At 35.8% G+C, this 27,585-nt stretch overlaps 1 protein-coding gene across 2 annotated transcripts in view; it reads left to right on the top strand.

Annotated features, from left to right (window-relative positions):
* ANXA10 (annexin A10) overlaps positions 1–27,585 on the top strand; it is a 90,743-nt gene that overhangs the window by 24,680 nt on the left and 38,478 nt on the right. For both annotated transcript variants that reach the window (XM_034660163.1, XM_034660162.1), the window contains 2 exons: positions 5,481–5,562; positions 10,947–11,041. In XM_034660163.1, coding sequence (XP_034516054.1) covers positions 5,481–5,562; positions 10,947–11,041 — 177 coding nt within the window. The remainder of the gene's footprint in view (positions 1–5,480; positions 5,563–10,946; positions 11,042–27,585) is intronic.

Genomic DNA, 27,585 nt, shown 5'->3' with positions numbered 1-27,585 from the left:
TCTATGGAAAGGGAATCCTAAGATTTCTGTAGATTTTCCTTTCACAGATCCAAAAATCCTAAATATCACTGGAGATCTAATCATTTCAACCGTACCAGAACCAAGGTATTTCAATGATGCTGAATTATCCATTGACACATGTACTCTGGGACACCTGGGTGGCTCAGTCAGTTAAGCATCAGCCTTTGGCTCAGGTCATGATCCCAGGGTCCTGGTACCCAGTCCCCATCAGGCTCCTTGCTCAGTGGGGAGTCTGCTTCTCCCTCTGCCTGCTGCTCCCTCTGTTTGTGTCCTCTCTTTTTCTCTCTCTGACAAATAGATGAATAAAATCTTTTTTAAAAAATGAAAAGACAAAAAAACCTGTACTCTAACAAGCATCCAGTCAGTAAAATTGTCAACCTGCACGGCTAATATTTCAAAGTCTAAAAGTCTTGAGGCATTCAGATTCTCAATATGAGTATAACTCAAAAGCCACATGAGAAAAAGGATTAAAATGTGGGTAGCTTAGGAGTGTTGACTTTGGAGGGATATGGTTTTATGGATCCTAGCCCCCGGATTATCTGTGAATAAATGAGATATGATGAACTTATTGATATACCTATTGATATGAGATGCCATAAATAATTCTGTCAACTTCATGAGCAAAATATATGTAGATTTTTTTTCAGTTTGGTTTCAGTTCCAGAAAATAATTCAAAAATTTTTCTGTCAGTTAAAGAAATATATTCATTATTTATTCAGGGTAGATTCTAGAACTAATTTTAAGTCTACAAAATACTCATGCTCTTCTGCTTAGTGAGTTTATGAAGCAGTTTATTCTGCCTTTTAAAAAGGGAGTATTTGTATTCCTCTGTCAAAACCTAAATTCACAAATGACTAGAAGCAAAGATTATATTTTGATTACCTTGTGGTAAGAATTTAAATTGAAATGACAAGCATTAGAATTTATTTTGCCTTAGACAAGTGATACTATTTCTAAGTCTGTCAATTTTCAGAGCAAGAAAAATAAAGTAATTTTACCATATGCACATTATTTTTCATGTCACACCGTTAAGTGTCCCATTATTCAAAATTTCCAGTTTGCTCTAAGATGTGAAAAATTAGGAACATGTATATAAAAAATAACATTGCTTTGAAAGGTATATATGCTCAAAAACACCTGAAACAAAAGTCTATTACTCTTTCAAAAGATTTAACTACTACTGTGTTAAGTTAAAATAAATCTTAAAAATTAGTAAATTAAATAACATTCAGTTAACTAAACAATTTATATTAAGAACATGTTATTTGTCTCAGTCCAGGGTGCACTGAATTTCAACTGGGTTTCCAAGTTAGCTACCTCTGCCACCTATATGACTTCTTTTTGTTTCATCCTTCACATTGCTATAGAGTGTTACTACTGGGACTCAAATCAAGATTACTTTACTCCTGAAGGAGAGTCTTGAGATACCGTGCTCCCATTTCTCAGATCACTTACTTGCTCATACATATGGCTGGGAAAAATATTGCCCATCAAACTAGAAACATCTCCCTCCCCTGCACCCTCTTCTCCAGGGTAATTCTTATGTGTCTGTCTCATTTATTTGTCTCTGTTCAGTTTCCCTAATACAAAGCAACAAATATGATAAATATAATGAATAAAAGAATCCGCTTAATTCATGTATATTCTGTATTTGTAAAAAAAAAAAAAAAAAAAAGCTTTTTTATTGGGTATAAAGCCAGGTCACTCAGCCAAAAAATCTCAATTTTTCAAAGAAGTCATTTAATTTAAGTGATATCACCAATAGATGAAAACATTCTAAAAAGAAGTCTCACTACATAGAAAATCATGGTATAGATTTGATATACCATAGTCAAGGTACATAAAATATAATTAGAGAGACAAGAAATGTAGCCAAAGAATAACTACCTGGTACAGCACTATGTTATAAAAACAACATGCACTATGGGGGGCCTGGGAGGCTCAGTCAGTTAGCTGCTGCCTTCATCCCAGGGTTCTGGGATGGCATCCCAAATCGAATCCTGCTTCTCCCTTTGCCCCTCACCCTACTCATGCTCACTCACTCTCTCTCTCTCAAATAAATAAATAAAATCTTTATTAAAAAAAATGTACTATGTATTACTAGTGAAATTCCCAGTTTTAAGAATAGGTAGCAAATGGGAACACAAAAGGTACTGATTTTAAATAAAAATGCAGTAAGTTCTAGGGAATTAGTAAAAGAAGTGGTCAGAATAGATTCATTTTATCAGGGAGACTGGTGTTAGATATTAAGGAATGCATAGAGTATGGTTAATTTTGGTAAAAATGTCCAAAGGAAAGATCGAATTTCCTTAAAATAGATGAATATATACCTATAGCTATATCATAGTCATTTGAAAAAGTTTTATGCCCCAAAACCATCAATCTTTTTTTTCAAATAACTGTTTAATTCAGGGGACAAAATTAAAAACTGATAATTGACTGTTTCAATAAACTTAACTGATCAGTTTAGTCAAAATGATCATTAAAAGATTGATGATTGCCAGGGACTGGCAGGAGTGTGTGTGTGTGTGGTGGTGCAGGGGGATTGAGAGATGTTAGTCACAGAGTACAAACTTCTGGTTATAAGGAAAATAAGTTTGGGGATCTAATGTACAGCATGGTGATTTTAGTTAACAATACTACATTGTATACTTGAAAGTTTCTAAGAGTAGCTCTTAAATGTTTTCATCAGAAAAAAAAAGGCAACTGTGAGGTGATGTGTTAATCAAACTTATTGTGGTAATCATTTCATAATATATACATACATTAAATCACGTTATACAACTTAAACTTACACAATGTTATATATCAATTACCTCTTAATAAAACTGGAAAAATATTATCATTAAAAGACAAAATCAATATTCCAATGACAAAATAAGTAAAAGGAACATTAAGTATATACCTTATATGCAATAATGTTGCTGACCTGAGCTTAAATGAAACATAATAATTGCATGAAAATAAATATAATGGTTCACTATATAAATGATCATAAATGACAAATGCTTACAGGAAAATTGTGTTTTGTGAATTACTAAACATTTATAATTTTCTTTACTTTGTCTTGAATTTTTTTTCCAAAACATTTTTAGTGTATTATTTTAATGCCAGTTGACAAGGAAATAAGGATTGAAATGGCAAAGATGAGAAAAAAAGTAATTTTTACATTACATTACAAAAAATGTTGCACTAGTAATCTCTACAAGGATTAACCACAAAAACTCCAAAGGAAAAACTGGACTTTTTCTTTTCACCCACAGATTGTGTCTAATAAATCACTATAAATATTTACAACTTCCTTTATCTATAACTTTTAGAGCTTTTTTCTTCTTCCCTATAAAGGTATTTGCTTTTATTTTATAGCACTTACTCCAATAGAAATTCTGGAAAATCCTAGTCTAGACAATAATGAAATGTTTTGTGGTAAACATCTGCATACCCTCTGTTTTAAAACTGCCTAGATAACTTACACATATTTAACAATATGTCTTATTATTTTCAAAAATATTTTCTCTTTTATAGTTTATTTTTTAAAGATTTTATTTATTTATCTGAGAGAGAGAGAGGAGAACAGAGAGCACAATGTGGGGTTCCATCCCAGGACCCCAAGATCATGACCTGAGCTAAAGGCAAGTGGTTATCCGACTGAACCACCTAGACACCCCTCTTTTACAGTTTAAAACAGCCTTTTGGCTGATAGCGGTCAGCAAAATTAAGGTCACCAGGCAAAAAATGGTATTACCCACACAAGATTTGTCCAAACAAATCTTCCAAGTCCTAAAATAGGGGAAATAAAGTATCTCTTTTTCCATGCCTCATAAAAAACTTTATTTTCCCAATGGGGGAAAAATTGAGAAAGAGCTATGTAGACAAAAAGGCAGTGACAAATAGCAGAAAACAATTTTCACATTCAATATATGGCTGTCCTTTCAAAAGTTTAAAGCATTCATTTTTCTAGAAAAACAATATTCAAAGGAAAATGCTTCAGGTGAGGAGACCTCAACCTAGGAATTTACATTAGAACCTGCTATCTAAACTTAATTTAATAAATAAAAGAAGAACCAAAATGTATCTTCTTAATAGAGTCCCAGTGGAATAGGTTAGTGGATAAAGGAAATAACACTCATATTGTTTCCTAATATATAGCTCACAGAATTGAGGATTGGCTCAAGAGAACTTAGTCTCTAGATCATTTCCAAGAAACTTGAATATCAGAAGCAAACTGCATGCACTTTAGCAATGTAAGATGCAGACCATATTCTTATTTTAATTACATACATCTATCCACATAGACATTTAAAAAGAATGTTTTAACATAGTTATACTTAAGAAAATTTGGCCATATCACAATTATTATATGGTTTCCAGTCTACTTCAAATAGACAACTTCATCATCGTTAATATTGATCAAATGAAATCCATACCAATTTTTTTACATTTTAACTGAACAGTGTTCTTCATCCCCCAAAATCTTTTCATAAATATTTTGGTATTAGTGTATATATATTTCTTGGACTAGATATTATGGTGCAGTCTTCATCTCATTAATCAATTTTCTACTGTTAGAAAATGGGCACTAGAAAATTTCATCTTCCACTAAGATACTATTTTTATAGAAGAGCTTGGTGAAAGTCTGTGTTCTCTAGGCCTAGTAGACCCATTTGCTATGGGAAGGCATTTTTTCCCAACGTTTCTGGGCACACTGACAACAAAGAGGGGAGAGGTTCCATTCTTTATAAATTTTGATTGATCGTTCTCTTATGCTGAGTATGATGATATGGTGCCTTATCCCAGCTGGCTCTGAAATAACAGACCATGTGGATTCAAAGCCTAACATAAATGTTCTGCCATTTTATTATTAGCAAGAAAGAAAATTTAAATGGAATGTCAGTCAGGTTTTTATGTTTTCCTCTGTAGCTGCAAGCTTCAGCTAAAAAATCTCTGCCTTATCTATATCACCTAGATTTTTATGAATCTCATAATCCAAATTCAAATATTTCAATTTTCTCTAGTATGATTTTAGTGCCCCTGATGTGTAAAAAAGCTATGGTGGCAAGTGCCACTTCTGATCCATATAAATGTCATGAATTCCCCCAATTAAGTTCTCCTTTCAGTTTCTTTAAATAGTCACCAATTTCTAAGAAAATGTTTACTGTTTATTACAAATTTATATATTTATTTGATTCTCCCATTTTCTACTATTGGTTCTAGTATCTCAAATTCCTAGATGAATAATAGAGCCAACATAATAGAGGCCATTGGATTAAAAAAAATTCAGCCAAATTTGCTCCATACAATTAACATACAATTAATACATTTGTTTAGTGGACTTATATGTATGTCTTAGAGTAGTTTAAACATATAGAATGTTTTTGTTTTCATTTATCTGAAAAAAATTGTTGAAATCTTTCTTATAAAATACTGCAATCTCTTTCTCATTGACTCTTCCTACCAGGTGCAAGGAACCATCTTCCCAGCTCCAAATTTCAATCCCATAATGGATGCCCAAATGCTAGGGGGAGCACTCCAAGGATTTGGTAAGCCTGACCATTTCTATCATCTTTTATTGTAATTTTTTTCACTTTACCTTGTTTTAAGATTGTTATATGGGTGTAAATAACTGATGTTTAGCAGAAGACACGCACAGATTAAAACAAAAAGCTGGTCAAAGAGCTAGAATAAGAAGAAAAATAATAGAAAAGGACAATAATGGGTAATCAATTTGCTCTCTCAATTGCAAATCTGATCTTGACATTCTTTTGCCTTAAATCCTTAAATGTCTCATCACTAACTACATTAAATGAAAACCCAAACCAAAAATCATCCTAGGAAAAAACATCCTTCTTTGCCTTTGTTTGTTTACTAGTTTTTTTTGTTGTTGTTGTTAGTTTTCTTTGGGTTTTTTTTTTTCTACTTCCATTTCCAGCCAAATCAAACTTTCTGCTATTCTCCAAATTGAATCTGCTTTTCCACACCTCTATAAACTAGTCCAATTATCCCCTGGCCTGGAATGCTATTGTCTTGTCCTGTTGTTTAGCATCCAAATTCTTTTCCAGATTCTCTTCAAATAATTCTTCCTCTTTGAATCATACTTTGGGCACTCCAAACTCAACCAGCCATGCCAACCCCCAGGGCACCCTCTTCTGCATTCCTGTGTCACTGATCTCATTTCCATTGTGCTTGCCTTTTGTGTCACTGGGGACTTGGAGAGCTCCCAGAGAGTGGAGCCTGGCCCGCAGGTGCTTAATAAATGGATGTTCAATGAATGAAACTAGAGTTTAGCAAAGGAATGTAGAGATAAAGGAGGAAAACCGTTAAATATTTTTTTAAAAAGATTTAATCTTTAGGAAATGAAATGGAGCTGGTAAACATCCATCTATTTTCCTTACCTAAAACCTGTTTTAAGACTTCTGATGAGCATGAAGATAAACATTGAAATTTTGCAAAACATAAAAAGCCTTTCATAAGAAAGCAAGCTCTTAACTTTAAAGACAAGGTCGCCTTTATGAGAACTACGCTGTGTGTATGCGTGTGTGTGTGTGTATGCGTACATGAGCACGAACACATGCATGCATGCTCATTTTTGTGTTTTATTCACTAGCAGAATCTCACAGGAAAACAATAAAGGGCTTTAAATATGCTCTCTAAAGCCGACTTCAGGCGTTTGTGATGCTTTCATGCCTTTTAAAATATCAGTCACCACTAGAAAAATAGAGACAAGTTAACAGAAAGTTATGGATTAACTTTGTCTTCAGGAGAGTAATTTTTGCTTTAAAACTATAGATCAATCTATTCACTGAAAAATTTTTTCTTTGCTCCAGTTTCAATTCCTCTGTCATAGCAACTTTAGGGTCAGAATGTGGATTCATTTGGACCATTGTAATTTTTTGCTTGTCAGTGTTTTAGACTGAAGAATTCCAGGAGGTTTAGGGTTTGATTGCATACTGTCCACTCCAGCATGCCAGAGCAAGAACACATCTCAAAATGCTTTAAAGTTTATCCGTTTAATTCAAATGGCAAAGTGTAATTTAAAAAGGTAATTGTTAATGTTTTCCTTGGCTACTGTGGGTTTTTTTTTCCAGTTTTCCTGAGATATAATGAATATCTAACATTGTATAAGTTTAAGATGTACAATGTGATGATCTGACAGGTATATATATATGTATATGTATATATATATTGATATATGTATATATATGTATATACATATACATATATATAAACACACCAATATATATATGAGCCTATATATATGTATGTATGCCTATATATATATACCTATATATATATACCTATATATATACCTATATATATATATATTAAAATTATTAAAACAATAAGGCTAGTAACCTTTCTTTGCCTGACAAAATGATAATTGTGGTCATTGTTGTTATGGTGAGAACATTTAAGATTTACTCTCTTTTGCAACACAGAATTGTTAACTATAGTCATGGTCATTAACAGACGCATGCAGAGAGCCGTAAACTTTTGAGTCACCAGACTGCATATTCCAGCTGAGATCAGACAAGATGATGCTTTGTCTTCTTGTTTCAGCTCTTATACTACTGACAAGTGTGCTTTTTGTGGTCTATTTAATGCTACCTCTTTTTTTGCATCTTTATGCTTTTTGTTGGTGATTGTGTTCTTTAAAACGCCCCCCAAATGTTGTCCTGAAGTGCTGTCAAGTGTTCCCAAGCACAAGAAGAAATATTATGGAGAAATTACGTGTATCACATAAACTTCATTCAGACATGAGTTCTAATGCTGTTGGCCATGAGATTAATGTTAATAAATCACTAATATAGCACATACAGAAAAAAAGATAAAATTCACTGATCTATGCATGAAGCTGTCCAGAAAGATGCTAAAGTAACATCTGTTCTATGTTATAAAGCTATGGAAAAACAGCTGAATTTGTGAGTTCTTGAGATAACAACTGATGATATAAGAAGTGTAGTGATCAGCTTTCTCTAGAAAGTAGTGATAGATGCCTTGCATGTTTCAAAAGATGATACAGCATAAAAACTGTCAAACTTTCAGTTGAACAAGTTTTGTAGATCAGTAGGCTGTAGAAGAATATCTCCTTAAGATATTCTTTAAAAACACCTCCTAGGGGCGCCTGGGTGGCTCAGTCGTTAAGCGTCTGCCTTCGGATCAGGGCATGATCCCGGGGTCCTGGGATAGAGCCCCACATTGGGTTCCTCCACTGGGAGCCTGCTTCTTCCTCTCCCACTCCCCCTGCTTGTGTTCCCTCTCCCGCTGGCTGTCTCTCTCTCTGTCAAATAAATAAATAAAATCTTAAAAAAAAAAACTTCCTAAATTTTACACAGGAAAGCATAGGAGAAAAAGAAGGATTTCAATGCTGATGAGACAGACTTGTTTTTATAAGGACATTGGCAAACAAACATATATGTTGTAAATGGCATTTCTGTTGACAAAAATATTGTGGGGGTTGTAGAATTCTAACGGTATGTTTCCCCTCAGAGCAATAGTTCAGCATCTATTAATTCAGTGTTCATAACAACTTTGTAGAAAACTACCGTGAATACCAAGAATCAATTGTATATCATAGAAGCCTATAAAATTCCTATGGTTTGTTATGCCAGGCTTTTCTGTTAAGCCAGGAAATAAGAATTATCTAGAAATTCTTGTCAGAATGCAGTAGGATAAGAAAGAAAAACTGAAAATTTTAAAGAAGAAATCAAAATTCTTATTATGTGTAGAGTATATTATTTGTAACTCAATCTAAGCTAATCAACTAAAAAGTTATTAAAATTATGAGAATTCAATAATATTTATGAATACAAGGTAATTTTATGTTTATAAAATTCAATATGTATTTAATTAAGCAATTATGTGTTAAGAAACAAATTAAAAACAAAGTAACTTTAAATGTCAATATAAATGCAAATATGAATATTTTTAAACAAAATAAAGTCTCTTGCTATTCACAAAAACTCCACAAACCTTTATTAAGTCTTTTAGAAAAGAAAAACACCAAAATAATTTAGCAGATACAGTGACAGACAACTTTTTGAAATTGATTCCTAAATTTATAGTTATTTTAATTAAAAAACTTTAGTAAAGTTTTGAGATCCATAAAAAATTAATCTGAAATATCCTGGTAGAATAAATGAGCAAGAATTGCTATGAACATTTTGAAAAATGGAGATTTAGTCAGAGAGGTAGGTTGTAATCTCGACAGAACAACACAAAAAACAGAAGACAATAATAATTATATAAATGTGAAGACAGTAAAATAACAATGGATATAACTCAAAAATCTTCTATTTAAAATTTGTTCCTTTTGGAATTCCCATCATGAAGTTAACAGACTCCTACAGAACTCCTTAGTGTCCTTTGAGTCCAGGGCATTAAACCAGCTAGCCCCAGGGCAATATGTTGCTCTATGCCTCTCACAAACCATAAATTTCAGTGTTTGGAGCAGATTCTATGCCTCTCACCTTCCATTTTACACCTTCAGATCATTTCTTTCACCTGCATAAAACATCCTGCCCTTCCTATTGTTTCACAGGGCATAGCAATCTATGTAAATCCCAGTCACTAGCCTTCAATCACTGTTTATTTCAGCACCTGACTCAGCTTTCCAAAGAACCGAAGGGCATCCAGGATGGCTTTAATTTCTGAGTAGATGATCTATTTAACATCCTAGACTTTCAATTCCTTTTTCTCCTCTTCTCCATTAAATATCTACTTTCATCAAAGAAAAATTGTACAACACAGAATTAAACAGGCAAGGAAGACTTTATTCAAGACTATTGCAACAGAAATCAAGACTTTAACAATAGAGGAAAGAACTCAATTCCTCTGAAACAAATGGCAAGAGAGTTTTTAAGCACAGGGGGAGGTGGAGGACTAGTTGAAAAGTACTGGAAGACACTGAGAGTTCGGGGTGTTTATCAATGCGATTAGGCCATCTGTGTTTGCTAATTAGTTCTTAAGAAAGTTAGGTTCCTACCCTCCCGCAGATACTAGGAGATAGGGATTCAATCTTTCTTGATGATTATATTTCAAAGAGATGGCTCCCAATCTTTTGGGAAAGACATTTCTAGATTGTAAAACTGGCAAGTGATTGGCAAACTTATATCTCAAAGGAGTAAAGAAAAATTTACAATTGCAAGTTTTCCAAATTAATGCTCTCAGAAAAGGGGAATCAAGGGCATACAGTCAGAAAGAACCCTGTCTAAATTTTAGTCAAGCTGAGGGAAATGCTAAGGCCTTTTGGTCACTCTACTATGACTATAATTAGAGCTAAATTTGTCTAAACTAGTTATGCATTCAGGTGTTATACCAGTACAGTGAGTTGGCATATAAGGAAACAAAGGCCTCATACAGCCCAGAAACAGCCTTGGTTATAACAGGATAAATATAAACAGGATATTCCATGCCAACCATAAGAGGTTCACACAGTCCCTCAGAAGGTTACACAGCCCTTGTACTTTCATACATCCCTTCTCCATTACTCGCCCTTCTTGAGGTTTTGAACTGTAGCTGTTATTTTTGTCTTAATGTATGTTCATTATAAATTTTATCTCCTTAACTGTAAAATGAGAAAGATGTTGTACCCATTTAAATACTAATTTGCTTGAAGGTCAAGGAAACCTTTTATGGTGGGTAGGAGAGATGGCTGAAGAAAAAGCATATTTTTTATTCCTCTGTATTTTTTAATTGGATCTTTTTAAAGGAAAATCTGTAAGCATAGCACCAAACCGAAAGATAGGAAGAACCTAGCTTTCATCAAGTGTTGCTCTGTGATTTCCAATTTTAGTTAAAATTGCTCACTGCTTTAAAGTACCATCAGGGATAATGCCTGCACCATAGTTTTTGATCCTTAGATAATGGGTTCTTCCAAACTACAGAGTAGCAACTTTACTAATCTTCAAATATTACTCTTTTCCAGGCTGTGACAAAGACATGCTGATCGACATTCTAACTCAACGCTGTAACGCACAAAGGCTGATGATTGCAGAGGCATACCAGAGCATGTATGGCAGGGTAGGGCTCTTCATCTTGACCTGTTTCTAGGGCAAACTCCTGGGAAATCACAACCCTTTCAGACAACAGACACTGTTACTCTTTTCAGTCTCCCAGATTACAAAGATCTCAGACTCCACTGTATGTCAGAAACAGTTCCTATGCCTCTAACATGTTTCAAGGAATGTAAGAAAGACGTATCTATGTGAGAGGCATGTTCACACTTACAGTGACTCCATCAGTCCTTTCTCAAAAATCATTCAGCTTCATAAAATGAAAATTCTGATAGTCTTGCACTGCTAGTTGGTCCAATTAGGCTAAAAATGTTGCGCTGGGAACACCCCTGTGTCAAGCTTTAGGGAAGGCATAGAAAGGGCTAATGATCACTAGGTCAAAAAAATAAGATTTTTCCTGCAATTCTCCACAGGTCTTCACCTAACTCTCAACCAAAGTGAATTCTGTACTAGTTTTTCTTCTCACAGCATGCGGTTATAGAGACCATTAAAAAAGAATGGCAGTTAAAAATAGTTTAAGGCAATAAAACTATCCATAGTGCTTTAAAGTAATCACATTCTAATTTCAAAGCAAGTACCATTAGAGATTCCTTTCTTTTGTTATGCATTTAAACCACAGATTCAGAACAAAAACTCTTCAGGCCAAAAGGGCCTGAAATAGCAATTACTTTGTCAACTGAGCATTATTGATGAAACACTATCATAAAACTTTCTCTATGGAGTTAGCTCTTATAATTTCACTCCATCTCTAAACCTCAGTCTTTGAACAGCTATAATACATGAAATAAAGGATAGCCCTCTGTTGTAGAATAAATTAATAATCAAAAAAGCTACCACTACTAGTTATATTAGTTGCATTTAGCCATAGAAGGAAACCAGTTATGCTTTTGTTTATTTTCCAGGTAAAATAGCTATTGTAGCTTATGTTCCTATGATACCAGTGCTAGTTTTCTCTTGAAAAAGAACATAAAACTATAAAAGTTGTGGCATCATTAATCTAGTATTGTTTTAATATGCATACTGTTATGAGTGGTCATTTTTCAGTATTTTCTAACCCAAAGGTTTGCATACATCTTTGCATTTTATACATGAGGTTAATTTAGGTTGAAGGCATTACTTCATTATATTCTACAAAATTACACTAAAACAGATTAAAACATTAAGAAATAAGGTACTTACACTCAAGGAATGTAAAATCCATTAAACAGTTTATACTCCCAAAGGTCTCAAAGTTTGTTAAACTCTTACCTTCTGCTGAACAATCCATATTGTGTGGAAAAGTTTGGCTAATAACACAATCACACCAATGGGAGACAGTGAGTCATGCTGGCCTCTTTCCTCCAAAATACTCTTGTCATAAATCAATTATCAAGCCTTGAAAATTATTTTTCTTCTCACATTTCTCTCTTTTTCCCTCACTTACACAGTTTTGATTCATTTGGTACCCAGACTAATGTGAAACTCCTAACTGGTATCTGCTACCTTCGGGCCTTCCCACTCTGGTCTATCCTCCACACTGAAGCCAGAATGATACCAAATCTAGAGTTCTGCTTTCCTCACTTTGTCCCTGAATGTTTGTTTTATTTCTGCCTTACAAATATCCACAGGTCCATGGAATAAACCAATACCTTCCCAGCACATACAAAGCCTTGCTTACTGTTTCTGTTCTCCACTTTATTCACTTTCCCTCTTCTTCACACACCATCAACTGCAACTACTTGTACTTCTACAAATGAACTGTGCCTGCTCCCGCACTTTTAATCAGGGTATTTCATCTACTTCAATGGCCTGACTCCCCACCTCCACAAGATGCACACTTGCTCATCTTCCCAGAGATTGCACACTTCCTCACACCACTAACCCTAAACAGAGTGGAACGGACTCATGCTGCTACTGCATTCTTTACATTCCCCCTCAGTACCTATTGACACATTATGAGCTTGTTTATATGTGTGTCCCTTTACCAGAATCTAAATCCCCAAAAGTTGGAATGCACTTCATCCAGAAAGTTTTGCACAAATGTCCATCTAACATGTCAAGATTGCCTAATTATGTTTGTTGAATTACAATGTGAAAGCATAGTTTTGGCTGCTCTTCCTTACCTTCCTTACCTGTCACATTTACACTCTGCCCTGGGCTAGATGCTCTTCCTTACCTTCCTTACCTGTCACATTCACCCTCTGCCCTGGGCTAGATGCTTCCTGCCGGGGTCCCAGAATTCCCTGTGCATACTGCTACCATGGCCTTGCCACACTGGGTTGTGTTGGTTTGCTTTTTTCTCTTGATGACTAGACTATAATCCCCTAGAAAATCAGGGACCAGGTTATTTGCTGCTATCCCTCCAGAGCTCAGCCCAGGGTCTAACACAGAAGATGAATTTCATTTACAGAAAAAGGGCATCTAAGAAAGTATATTTTGCCTATTTACATTTTTGTTTATAAAAGAGAAGGGGACATCCCTGTATTATCCACTTTATACTTTTGCTGTCTTTTGCTATCTTTCCCTTTCTGTGGTAAGAGTGTATAGATTTCCTGTATATTAGTCTTCGGTATTTTTATTTTTTATTAATATGGATAATTAAGATTTGATAGAATTATTTTTTTTTAGCTGCTGAGCAAAGTGCAAGTCTAGGCATGCTCCATAAATACTTATTACTTGATATTTTACATTAGTGAAGAGCGCCTGAATTTCATCAACATCTTTTCCTCACCCAAAGCACACTAATCCCTACACTCAAATGAAAAGTCTTTTGGAATGCCTCTGATTGACATGTTTATCAACATAATTAAAGGGTCCCTCCTGATCCTCCACACCAAAGTAAGTACAATGCTATAGCCGGTGCAGTGAAACCAAGGAAACAACGAAACACCTCTGGGGCTGGGCAGAGAAACTACACATATCTGATAAGTTTAGCAATTAAACAGTGATTCCTGAATGGGGTTCAAATTACCTTGCAGTAATTTATTCTCTCAGTTTTCATCTGAACCAGGAATAATCAACTCTGAAATATCCTAGCATCTAGAATTCATTAAAATTGTGGTGTTGGTTATAAAATTTAGTGCAGAGGCTAAGTTGCCCTGAGCCACACAAAGTTAGAACTTAAACCAAGGTTATCGGACTCTACATCATGTCTTTCAAAGTTGCTCAGTAATGCCTGTTGTTCTTAACTGAATAAACACCAGATTTAACAAGAGCAGGTACTATACTGTTAACTCCCTCGTATTCTTCAAGGCTTTGCACAATGCCAGCTACTCAAGAAGGCCTGTTTAAAACTGTCACCCACCCCAAAGCCTATGCCAGCACCCCAGATCCCTTTCACCTGTTATTTTGCTTTTTTCTATAACACTCACTGCCTTCTAACATACTACATAATTTATTTATACATAATTATTATTTATTGTTTGCCACCTCTCCCTAATTTAAGCCCCACAAGGAGAAGAATCTTTGTTTTGTTCACTAATGTGACCAAAGCACTTATGACAGTGGCAGGCATGTAGTTGGTGTTACAGACTCAACTGCAGCCCCTCAAAATTTAAATGTTGAAGCCCTAATCTCCCAAAGTAACTGTATTTGAAAATAGGGCATTTAAGGAGATGATTAAGGTTAAATGAGGTCATAAGGGTGGGGCCCTAATCCTAAAGGACTGGTGTTCTTAAAAGAAGAGAAAGAGATACTGGCACTGCATGCACAAAAGAAAGACCGTGTGGGGAAACAACAAGAAGGCAGCCATCTGTAAGCCCAAAAAAGATGCCTCACTAGAAACCAGCCCTGCCAGTGCCTTGATCTGGGACTGCCAGACTTCAGACTGTAAGAAAATTTCTTTGTTTAAATCATCCTGTCTATGGTAAGCTGTTAGGGCAACCTGAGCAGACTAATGCAGCTGATACTCAATACAGAGATGTGGGGAGAACTTAAGATGATAGAAGATTAGGGGTACCCTAAGCTTTGCCTCATCCCTCAAACACAGCTAGTTAAATATCAAATCATTCTGAACATCGAAGAAATTGATCTGAGGACTAAGAGGGCAAAACTACACAACTAGAGATAGAAAATCAGCCACATCGTGGAAGGCAGAAACTGGTCCTGCAAAGGAGAGGGAGCCCTGATCACAGAGCAGTGAGAGAGAAAAAGAGAGAGAGAGAGAGAAAGCATGCACAGGGGATTGTACAAGAAAAATTCTTCCCTAAAATCATTGACTGGAAAAAGGAGAGGGAGTATCCACTGCAGGTTTTATAAACAGTGGAGCACAAAGTCTTAAATTTTGGTGGTCCACACCATCACCAGGGTCATGCCTGGTGGTCTTGGCAGTGCTCTGGTGGGAAAGGAAGGTGGAGACCTAGGAGTGGGCAGCATGGTCAGAGGATACCCTGGGCTACACAGGGAGAAACAGTTCCCCTGCTTTGAATGCATTTGGGAGTGGTGGAATAGCCTCTCTAGGGACAAAAGAACTGGTGGTGCCAACATGCTGCCTTGTTCCCTAGCATAGGAAAAAAAACACCGGCTGGGGACAGCAAACCTTGGTGCCAGCTTTTTGGCTGTGCTTTACCATAAACTTAGAATGGTTAAGGGGTGCCTGGGTGGCCCAGTCAGTTAAGCATCTGCCTTTGGCTCAGGTCACGATCCCAGGGTCCTGGGATCGAGCCCCACCTCAAGCTCCCTGCTCACTGGGGATTCTGTTTCTCCCTATCCCTCTACCCCTCCCCCCCCCCACTCGTGCTTGCTCTCTTTCTCTCTCAAATAAATAAATATTAAAAAAAAACTTTGAATGGTTGCTGGTTGCACAACTGATTTCTGGGATAAACCGGCACCAGCTACAGTGCAGGGAGACCCTCCCCGAGGATCAGTATGGGTCTTTACCCCACAGATCTCTAAAATTTGGAGTAGTGAAACTCAGCTGTGTGCCTGAGATAAAATACAGAAGTACTGTGCCATCTGGCAGATGGACAGCTCCGACATAGGCAGAGTGAAGGCAGGGATTTGACAGAAGCTAGGGACACAAGAGAGGTGTTTATTTGCTCTTCAGTGAGGGCCTCCTGAAGAGTGGCAGATGTGAACTCCCTGCTCTTGGATAAGAGAGTGAGAGCAGGGCAACATCATTTCCCACCATCCCCCCAGCACTGAATGATTTCAGTGAGTAAAACAGTGCCACCCAATGGAGGCTGGAGCCACTTACATAAGCCCCACCCCCGTGTGCCCTTCAGGTGTATCTCCACTAGGGCAAGTCCACCTGAGAATCAGCACAACAGGCCCCACCCCCATAAGACTAGAACAAACCCCTTGCAAGCATCAAGTCTACTGATCATAGAGTGCTACAAAACTTCAGCTCTACAGGAAATAGAATCTAGCTTCCATTTTGGGGGGAGGGTGTGTGATCTAGCTCCTTTTGATAAGCAGACCAAAACACACCTAGGATCTAGTTTTTTTATTTGTTTTTGTTTTTGTTTTTGTTTTTTGGTGGACCTCTTCTTCTTAATATAGCCATTACTCTCAGGAGCAGGTATACAACAGGCTTTCCTAACAATCACACACAAACAACAAACACACACACACAAAAACCGTGACCCAGACAAAATGACAAGATGGAGGAATTTACCCCAAAAGAAAGAATAGGAAGTCATGGCCAGGATTTAAGCAAACAAATGCAAGTAAGATGTCTCAACCAGAATTTAAAACAATAATTATAAGGATCCTAGCTGGGCTTGAAGAAAGCAAAGTAGACCCTAGAGAATCCCTTATTGAAAAGATAAGAGAACTAAAAACTAGTCAGGCCAAAATAGAAAATGTTATAACCGAGATGCAAAACTGAATGGATGCAATGATGAGGAAGGATGAACCAGAGGAATGAGTCAGTGATAAGGAAGATAAAATTATGAAAAATAATGAAGCTGGGAAAAAAGGAAAGAAAGGTATTGGATCAAATGTAGACTTGGGAACTCAGTGACTCCTTAAAGCATAATAACAATCATATCTTAGGAGTCCCAGAAGAAGAAGAGAATGAAAAAGGAGCATAGGTTTATTTAAAGCAAATTATAGCTGAAAACTTCCCTAATCCTGGGAAGGAAACAGACATCAAAATCCAAGAAGCACAGAGAACTCCCATTAAATTCAACAAAAGCCAGCATTCACCAAGATGTATTATAGTCCAATTCACAAAATTCACAGACAAGGAAAGAATCCTGAAAACAGCAAGGGAAAAAAAAGTCCTCAATCTACAATGGAAAACAAATCAGGTTTGCAGCAGATCTGTCCAAAGAAACTTGCAGGCCAGAAGAAAGTGGCTTGATATATTCAATGTGCTGAATGGGAAAAATATACAGCCAAGAATACTTTATGGAGCAAGGCTGTCATTCAGAATACAGGGAGAGATAAAGTGTTTCCTAGACAAACAAAAACTAAAGGAGTTCATGACCACTAAATCAGCCCTGCGAGAAATATTAAAGTAGACTCTTTGGGTTGGGGGCAGGGGAAGAAACAAAGACTAGAAAGAAACAGAGAATATCACCACAAACGCCAACTTTACAGTTAACACAATGTCACTAAATTCATATCTTTCAATATCACTCTGAATGTAAATAGACTAAATGCTTGAATCAAAAGACACAGAGTATCAGAATGGATAAAAAAACAAGACCCATCTATATGCTGCCTAGAAGAGACTCATTTCAGCCTGAAGACATCTGCTGATTGAAAGTGAGGGAATGGAGAACCATCTGTCATGCTAGTGGACACCAAAAGAAAGCCAGAGTAGACATACTTATATCAGACAAACTAGATTTTAAACCAAAGAGAACAAGAGATGAAGAAGAACATTATATCATAATTAAGGGGTCTTTCCATCAAGGAGATCTAACAACTGTAAATATTTTTGCCCCCAACTTGGGAGTACCCAAATATATAAATCAATTAATAGCAAACATACAGAAACTCATTGAAAACAATAAAATAATATTAGGGGACTTTAATACCCCACTCACAGCAATGGACAGATCATCTAAGCAGAAAATCAACGAAGAAATGTGGCTTTGAATGACACACTGGACCAGGTGGACTTAACAGATCTATTCAGAACATTTCATCCTAAAGCAGCAGAATACACATTTTTTTTCAGTGCACATGGAACATTCTTCAGAACAGATCACATACTGGGTCACAAATCAGTCCTCAACAAGCCTGAGATCATACCATGCATATTTTCAGAACTCAACGCTATGAAACTTGAAGTCAACCACAAGAAAAAAATTTGGAAGGACCAAAAATACATGGAGAGTAAAAAATATCGTACTGAAAAATGAATGGATTAACCAGAAAATGAAAGAAGAAATTTAAAAATACACTGAAGCAAATGAAAATGAAAAGATGACAGTCTAAAACCCATGGGATACAGCAAAAGTAGTCTTAAGAGGGAAATATATTGTAATACAGGCCTACCTTGAGAAGCAAGAAAAGTCTCAAATACACAACCTAACTTTATTCTTTAAGGAGCTAGAAAAGGAACAGCAAATAGAGCCTAAATCCAGCAGAAGAAAGGAAATAATAAAGACTAGAGAAGAAATAAATATATAGAAACAAACAAGCAAACAAACAAAACAGTAGAACAGATCAATAAAACTAAGAGCTGGTTCTCTGAAAGAATTAATAAAATTGATAAATCCCTAGCCAGACTTATCAAAAAGATGAGAGAAAGGATCCAAATAAACAAAATCATGAATGAAAGAGGAGAGATCACAACCAACACCACAGAAATACAATTACAAGAAAATATTATGAAAAATTATTTGCCAACAAACTAGGTAATCTGGAAGAGATAGACAAATTCCAGAAACATACAAACTACCAAAACTGAAGCAGGAAGAAATAGAAAACCTGAATAGACCCATAACCAGCAAAGGAATTGAATCAGTAATCAAAAATCTACCAACAAAGTCCAAGGCCATATGGTTTCCCAGAGGTATTCTGTAAAACATTCAAAAAAGAGTTAATACTTATTCCTCTCATACTGTTGTAAAAAATTGAAATGGAAGGAAAACTTCCAAACTCATTCTATGAGGCTAGCATTACCTTGATTCCAAAACCAGAGAAAGACTCCACTAAAAAGGAGAATTACAGACCAATATTCCTGATGAACATGGATGCAAAAATTCTCAATAAGATACTAACAAATCAAATCCAACAGTACATTAAAAGGATTATTCACCACGACCAAGTGGGATTGATTCCTGGGCTGCAGGGGTAGTTCAATATTCACAAATCAATCAATGTGATACACCACATTAATAAAAGAAAGGTAAGAACCATATATGATCCTTCAATAGATGAAAAAAAAGCATTTGACAAAATACAATATCCTATCTTGATAAAAACCCTCAGCAAAGCAGGTATAGATTGAACATACCTCAATATCATAAAAGCCATATACAAAAGACCCACAGTTAATATCATCTTCAATGGGGAAAACTGAGAGCTTTTCCTCTACAATCAGGAACAGGACAGAGATGTCCACTCTCACCGTTACTATTTAACATAGTACAGGAAGTCCTAGCCTCAGCAATCAGACAACACAAAGAAATAAAAGGCATCCAAATCAACAAGGAAGAAGTCAAACTTTTGCTACTTGCAGATGACAAATACGACTCTATGTAGAGACTCCATCAAAAAATTGCTACAACTAATGCATGAATTCAGCAAATTCATAGGATAGAAAATCAATGTACAGAAATCTGTTGCATTTCTATACACCAAAAATGAAGCAGCAGAAAAAGAAATAAAGGAATCAATCTCATTTACAATTGCACCAAAAACAAAATACCTAGGAATAAACCTAACTAAAGAGGTAAAAATCTGTACTCTGAAAACTATAAAACACTTATAAAAGAAATTGAGGAAGACACAAAGAAATGGGAAAACATTCCATGCTCATGGATTGGAAGAATAAACATTGTAAAATGTTTATATTACCCAAAGCAATCTATACATTTAATGCAATCCCTATCAAAATACCAACAGCATTTTTCACAGACCTAGAAAAAGCAATCCTAAAATTTGTGTGGAACCACAAAAGACCCTAAATAGTCAAAACAATTCTGAAAAAGAAAAGAAAAGCTGGAGGCATCAGAATTCCCAGACTTCAAGGTACAGACTACGAAGCTATAGTGATCAAGACAGTATGGTACTGGCACAAAAACAGACACATACATCAATGGAACAGAATAGAAAACCCAGAAATGGACCCACAACTACATGGTCAACTAATCTTCGACAAAGAAGGAAAGAATATCCAATGGAAAAAGGACAGTTTCCTCAATAAATGATGTTGGGAAAACTGGACAGCAACATGCAAAAGAATGAAACAGGACCACTTTCTTATACCATACACAAAAATATATTCAAAATGAATGAAAGACCTAAATGTGAGACAGGAAACTATCAAAATACTAGGAGAACAGAGGCAGCAGTCTCTTTGACATTGGCCATAGCAGCTTCTTACTAGACCCATTGCTGGAAGCAAGGAAAACAAAAACAAAAATAAACTATTAGGACTCCATGAAGATAGAAAGTCTCTGCACAGTGAAAGACACAATCAACAAAACTAAAAGGCAGTCTATGGAATGGAAGATATTTGCAAATAATATCTAATGAAGGGTTAGTATCCAAAATCTATAAAGAACTTATCAAACCCAACACCCAAAATACAAATAATCCAATTAAGAAATGGACAAAAGACATGAATAAACATTTTTCCAAAGAAGACATCCAGATGGCTAACAAACCCATGAAAAGATGCTCAACGTCACTAATCATCAGGGAAATAGAAATCAAAACCACAATGAGATCCCACCTCTCACATGTCGGAATGGCTAAAATTAACAACACAGGAAAAAAACAGATGTTGGTAAGGATGCAGAGAAAGGGGAATACTCTTGTACTTTTGGTGGGAATGCAAACTGATTCAGACACAAAGAAAAAAGTATGGAGGTTCCTCAAAAAGTTAAAAAATAGAACTGTCCTATGATCTAGCAATTGTAATAGTAGGTAATTACCCAAAGGATATAAAAATAGAGATTCAAAGGAATACATGCATCCCGATGTTAGTTAGCAGCATTATCAGCAATAGCCAAACTATGGAAAGAGCCCAAGTGTCCACTGAGTGATTAATGGATAAAGTAGATGTGGTGTATGTACACAATGGAATATTACTCAGCCATCAAAAAGACTGAAATCTTGCCATTTGCAATAACATGGATGGAGCTAGAGTGTATTATGCTAAGTGAAATAAGTCAGTCAGAGAAAGAAAAATGCCATATCATTTCACTCATATATGATAAACAAAAGGGAAGGGGAAAAGAGAGAGAGAGATGATAGAGATGTTAGAGAACAAAGTGAGGGCTGATGGAGGTAGGTGGATGGGGGGGTGGGCTAAATGGGTGATGAGTATTAAGGAGGGCACTTGTTATGATGAGCACTGGGGTGTTATACGTAAGTGATGAATCACTAAATTCTATTCCTGAAATCAATTATTACATTGTATGCTGACTAACTAGGATTTAAATAAAATTTTGGGGAAAAAAAAGACATGTGAACATGTGAGGAGTTCAAGTTCACTCTTCAGACCCATCTTGTTCTCATAACACTTTTTTTCTTATTGTGTCTCAGCTTCATGGTTAAATCTACAATCTTGAACTATCAACATACCTAGGAAGTAGCTGGCTAGAAATTACCTTAGCTACTTTAGAGGTAGTATTATGTCACTAGCACCAGCAATATGTGTGGTATCTTTTCCTCTATCCTAACTTTTACTTTAGAAGTGAGGGATGGATGTAGTTTTAGCCTCAAAAGCTTAAATTCATTACACAATTTATCATAGATCAATTTTTATAAGCATGAATTAGGTAATTTAAAATGTACAACTACCTTATCTTTCAAATATATAATGGATTAGATATACTCCTTTTGGTGAAACTTAACTACCAGGAAAATAATTTATAATTGCAAGAAAATTTTTGATAGAATCAATTAAAAATTTAGAAGTTTAGAAACACCTCTGTATATGCTTGTTACAACCTGAGCAATTATTTGTCTTTAAAATATCATAACGTCTCTTCCAGGGAGGGATGGAGGAACAGAGCTGGAGGGAGGAAAGAAATGAGGAAAGGAGGGAAGGTGGAGGGAGGGAAGTAAGAAGAAAGGAGAAAGAAAATTAGATACTCCTAAAGACAGATCTAATTAGGCTTCAAAACACTCTCTAAAACAATTCTGTAAATTTGCACTCCCACCCGCAATAAATATATAATGTTTCCCATTTCTCTTAAATCTTCACAAAACTTCTGAAGTTGTGACCAATTTTATGGATATAAATGGGATCTCATTATGGTTTTAACTTGCATTTTTCCCTGATTAAGTGTAATGTTGAATCTTTTCGTGATTTTTAACCTCCTGCTTTCTTCCTTTCAACCTTCTTTAAATTAACTCTATATTCTCTTATTTTTTTCAGTAGCTTGTCAGTTATTGATTTGTAGTTATTTACATAATTTGGACATTAGGTATTTCTTGTGATGTAGATTATAAATATTTTCTCCAAATATATGGATTAATTTCTAATTATGTTGTACAATCTTCTGTTAAAAACTGTGAAAGGTAATGAGAGTCTGATATACAAGATAGCAGGCTAACCAGCCAAGATAACATAGATACTAGTAGAAGACAGGAGACTCCTGGGTTTAAGACAAAATACAGTTTATCACTCACAGTCATAGTGGTTGCCAAAGCATCAGAATTTTTGCACCAGTTCACTAAGCCTCAATCTCAAAAGTCAAGGCAAAGATTACCAAGTAACACCTGCACAAGCAGTGAGTTGCACTGCAGAAGAGAAATCATGAGATTAGAATCTTAAATCAGAATGCATGACTGCCCCTTGCTCATAAGGGAAACACCATCTCTATCTTACGATGCTATTCACTATACAAACATCCTTGGAAAGCTAGTCTAGAACAAAGGGCTGTCAGTGCCTCCCTCTGTGTAATATTCAGAAACATGAGACCTACAGAAAATTGTCTTCCAACAACATCACCCCTCAGTTCATTTTACTACATGCCATTTTCATTATTGGCTGTTTTTCCTATGAGCAAACCAATCCCCAAGCCACTCCTATCATTCTGACTAACAAAGGCTGAGACTAAATCCATCAATTTGTCTCATACAGCATTTAATTATCAAAGGATTCCACGCAGCAAGGGGAGGTCAATTGGCAGTATTGATTCCAGCCATGCCCCCATAGGGACCTGGACCCAATGAACTCAACAAATCCCATAAATCATCAAGGCCTATCTTAAAAAGCTGAGTGGTTTGTTCTTAAGTTTTAGTAATGACTTTTCTACTTGGTTTGAAGTTTTCATTTAGATACAGCAAGATCTATTAGCAATGGCAGAGAATTCACCTTTGCCCACAAGAAGGAAGTCTAGAATAAGTCTATCATCCATAACAACTTTGCCAGTGAGTTGAGATTGTCCTAAATACTTTCTAGAACCAAAGTGGTGTGAGTAGGTATTCCTTCCCCAGGTGCCAAGGTTGTTGTTCTTGCTCCACCGTTAGAAAATTGTCACTTTTCTAATAGTTGTAACTTCATCATTTTTCTTATTTTTTCCAACTCACACCCAGAACTTTCTTTTAGAAGGGTCAGATGCAGGAGGGACAAAGGTGTTTTTATAAAATTTTTAAAAAGCCATTATGTCACACAAGCAATGTACTCAACTAAATATCATTATCCTTATAATCTAGGACTATGACAGTCCAGAGATAATCTGGTGGCTGAACTAGAATTGTTTGAAATCCTGAGCCCAATTTTGCTCACACTGCCACCCACAGAGTAGACCAGCCAGTACACCCTGAAGTTGACAATGTTAGGTGAAAAAAAAGAATCATCATGCCTAGAAATGGTCAGGATAAAATCCCAAATTTTCAAAATAGATCTACATAAATACGGGAAAAACTCCTGTTTTTCTCTCTCCATAATTCAACACTTCACTTCTGGCACCAAATGTGCGGATTATTTTTCTCAAACTAAACAATTCTAATACTACCCAGTGTTACCATAGACCCTACAAGTTAGAGGCTGTCTCACAAAATTGTCTCCCACTTCAGATGTCCTAGATTGTCACCTGTACATCTGACTGACTGGCTGTAATTGGAGGCTCCCACATCTTCTTCCTTGAGTTCCATAATTTGCCAGAATGGCTCACAGAAATCAGAAAAATGCTGTACTTATGATTACTAGTTATTATAAAGGATACAGCTTAGGAACAGCAAAATGGCAGAGATGTGTAAGGCAAGGTATGTGGGATGGGATGCGGGATTTCCATGCCTTCTATGGCAGGTCACTTCCGCAGAACCTTGATGCGTTCACCAACATGAAAGCACTTCAAACCTCTTTAGAGTTCTTATACAGGCTTCACTATATAAGCACAATTAATTGAATCACTGGTCACTGGTGAATAAGTCAATCTCCAGCCCTTCTCTCTTCCCTAGAGATCAGTAGGGCTGAGGATTCCAAACCAATCCTCTGGCAATCAGCCCCCTTCCTCTAAGATCACCTTATTAGCATGAACTCAGAAATGACTGAAAGGGGGTTATTATGAATAACAAAATATTATCCTCTCAGTCCTATCGGAAAAGTACAAGATTTTAGGAGCTCTGTGCCAGACATGGGGGATGGAGGCCAAATGTATATATATATATAAAATCAAGCAGTACTTGATATATATATATATAAAGAGAGATCAAATATATATATATATTTTAATATATCAAAATATCACAATAACCCTCTTCTCCACTTCATTATGATTATTATCCAGGAGGGAAAACTGCATTCAGTGATTAATTGCCCTACTAAGCTGTGTACATCAGAAAGAGGTATAGAAAACAGAGTCAGAAATTTTATTGAGTTAATCAATTATCACCAATACCAGAAGCCTATGGATGGTGGGGACTATGCAAGATCCATCAAGTAGCTTAACTACCAGTCTATTGTTGAGTGACTTTTGTAATAAACACTGTACCATGGGGAAGACCTAAATTCAACCAACAGGTCCACATAGAATGCTGACTTGGCAGCTGTATCCAACACATTCATTAAAAAATTGAGTTCTTCCATTCCAAAGTCCCCCAGCATACTCAGACATTATGAATGTTTTAGTCCATAATGGGACAGGAAGACTTTGGTCCCACTCCTAATTATTTCTCTTCTGAAAGCAGTAGAGGCTGGGGTAGAAGGGAGGGAAAGCAAGGGCACATGAGGAAACAAAGAGGATCTGCCTCAGTAAGCAAAATATTTATTTTCTGTGTGTCACTTGTGCTCACCTCAATCAAATGAACTTCAATGTCTTGGGCCCACACAAAGTTCTACATCAAGTGGCAAATTCATCACGTCTGACACCATATTTCAACTTTGTGAGTTCTTGACTCAGTAATCAGAGCCACATTTTGTTCTGGCCATAGGCAGTGTTTGGTCCTTTTGACTGATTTGGAGTTGGCTAGCATTTGAGAAGGTTTTTAATGAGTTCACCTTTGAAATGGATTCTGTAGCAATGCTGCTGTGTCTTTGTGATAATACCCCGTGTTTGACCTGTGCTGACATAAGAGCTAGGGAACTTTTCCAGGCAGGATACTATTATTGTTGAATGTTTTTATTCTACCTTGTTTTATACTACCCCAAAATAATCATTATTATGCTTTTGATAAGTTAATGCTTCTTAAGTTTTATTCATAATTTTCTATTTCTTTGTTCATTTTTATTCTAATATCCAACTCCATGTTTCTGGTCTCAGTGCCATCTTTCCAAAGGACATTTCTTAGCATTTTTTCCAGAAATAACAAATGATTGTTAAATTACTTCAGTCTTCTCCTTAAGAATACTTTTATCTTTTTTCTTCATTGTTGAATATTAGTTTAGAAGGCTATAGCATTCTTGGCTGAATCCCAATTACTTTTCCTTAGGTCTTTGTAGATATAATTTTAATTTTTTTCTGGTCTTCACTGATAACTTTTGAGAAATTCCTTCTCTCATTTAGAGTTTTCCTTTATAGATTACCTTTTAGTCTCTGTTTGCTTTTAAGATTTTTTTTTATCTTTGGTATTCTGCAGCTTCACAGGATTAGTCAATAGGTTTGTGCATTTTTATCTAAATAACTGAGGATTCACATACTATATACTATTTGAAATAGTGTCTCCTTGGTATTGTCTACATTTTCTTCTGCTGTATATCCTATCCAACAAAAGTTTTTTCTTGCCATTCAGTTTTCCAAGTCTCTTAACCTTACATTCATATCATCTATTTCTGGTCTGTTTCTGTGAAACTTCTTAGAATTTTTTTCAGGTAGTTTTCCAATTTATTAATTCCAATTCAGTTATTTATTAGCTACTCTTTAAAAGTATATATTGTGTTTTTAAATTCTAGAAGCTTTTCATTTCTATAATTTTATTTGCTTTTTAAGTGTCATTTTTTTTCATAGTGTTCTTTCCTATTTATATCAACTGTCTCAAAGTGAGATTTTAATTCTGCTGTTTATAGAGTCTGGTGTCTATCCTCCAGGAAAAATTGGTTCTAAGTATATACCATATTTTTATTGTGAGCACTTTTAAAGTGATGCTCATTTTTTTTCAGTGAGATTTTTTTTTCCCCTGGAGAGTCACAGAATCTCTCTAGATTTGTTTGGCATTTGCTTCTTCCTGGTATCCCAGGAGAATCACCAGCCCTGGACCAATTTTCATGATGATTTCTCTTCATAGAGGTCTCAGTTCATGTGGGTAGAGTAGAATAAATTTAAAAGTCATGCCCAAGGGAAATACAGCTCTACTATTCTGAATTCTCAAGGAAAATATCCTTCTACTTAAAACCCAGACAATGAAAGGTGAGCTTTCTGCTCATCTTCCAATGCTGAATGGTAGTTTTTTTTTTTTTCTAGTTCATACTTTTACTGAGGGTATAATCCTTTGAGGTTCCCAACCTCACAGAGGTTTCAGACTTACTTCCTTATATTACACTGGCCCCATAAATGCTCTCTTGTCCTCATATAATGTCCCACACTGGGCATTGAAACCCAAAACAAATAGTTATCAAAACCAACCCCTACTCTCCCCAGTCACCTGCAAGGTCATCTCCAAGGTCAGCTCATTTGCTTATCATCTGGCTTTCATTTATCCCCTGGTTTTTACACCCAAGGGTTTCTCTTTATTCTGAGATTAAATATATTTTTAAAAGACTGTTGTTAGTGTTATTGTTATTGTAATGTTTGGGGGGGCAAGGACTTTAGCTTTCATATACTATGTTTCTCCAGAAGACCAAAGTATTATCATCACTACCAGACAAAAATTAGCTCAAGTTTCTACTGAAAATTGAATCATTAAGTAAACTGTGAAAACATCTATAAAGTGGAGCTGTTCAAAAGAATATTCGCTTACCACTGTGAGATGACAATGCAACTTGCACACGTGTTTTTATGATAGAATATAAAATCATGTGAGTATTTATACAATGAATATTGGGGTAAGTTCAATTAA

This window comes from Ailuropoda melanoleuca, chromosome 5 (genome assembly GCF_002007445.2).
Source record: "Ailuropoda melanoleuca isolate Jingjing chromosome 5, ASM200744v2, whole genome shotgun sequence".
NCBI lineage: Eukaryota > Metazoa > Chordata > Mammalia > Carnivora > Ursidae > Ailuropoda > Ailuropoda melanoleuca.
This window is presented reverse-complemented; position numbering and strand designations above follow the sequence as displayed.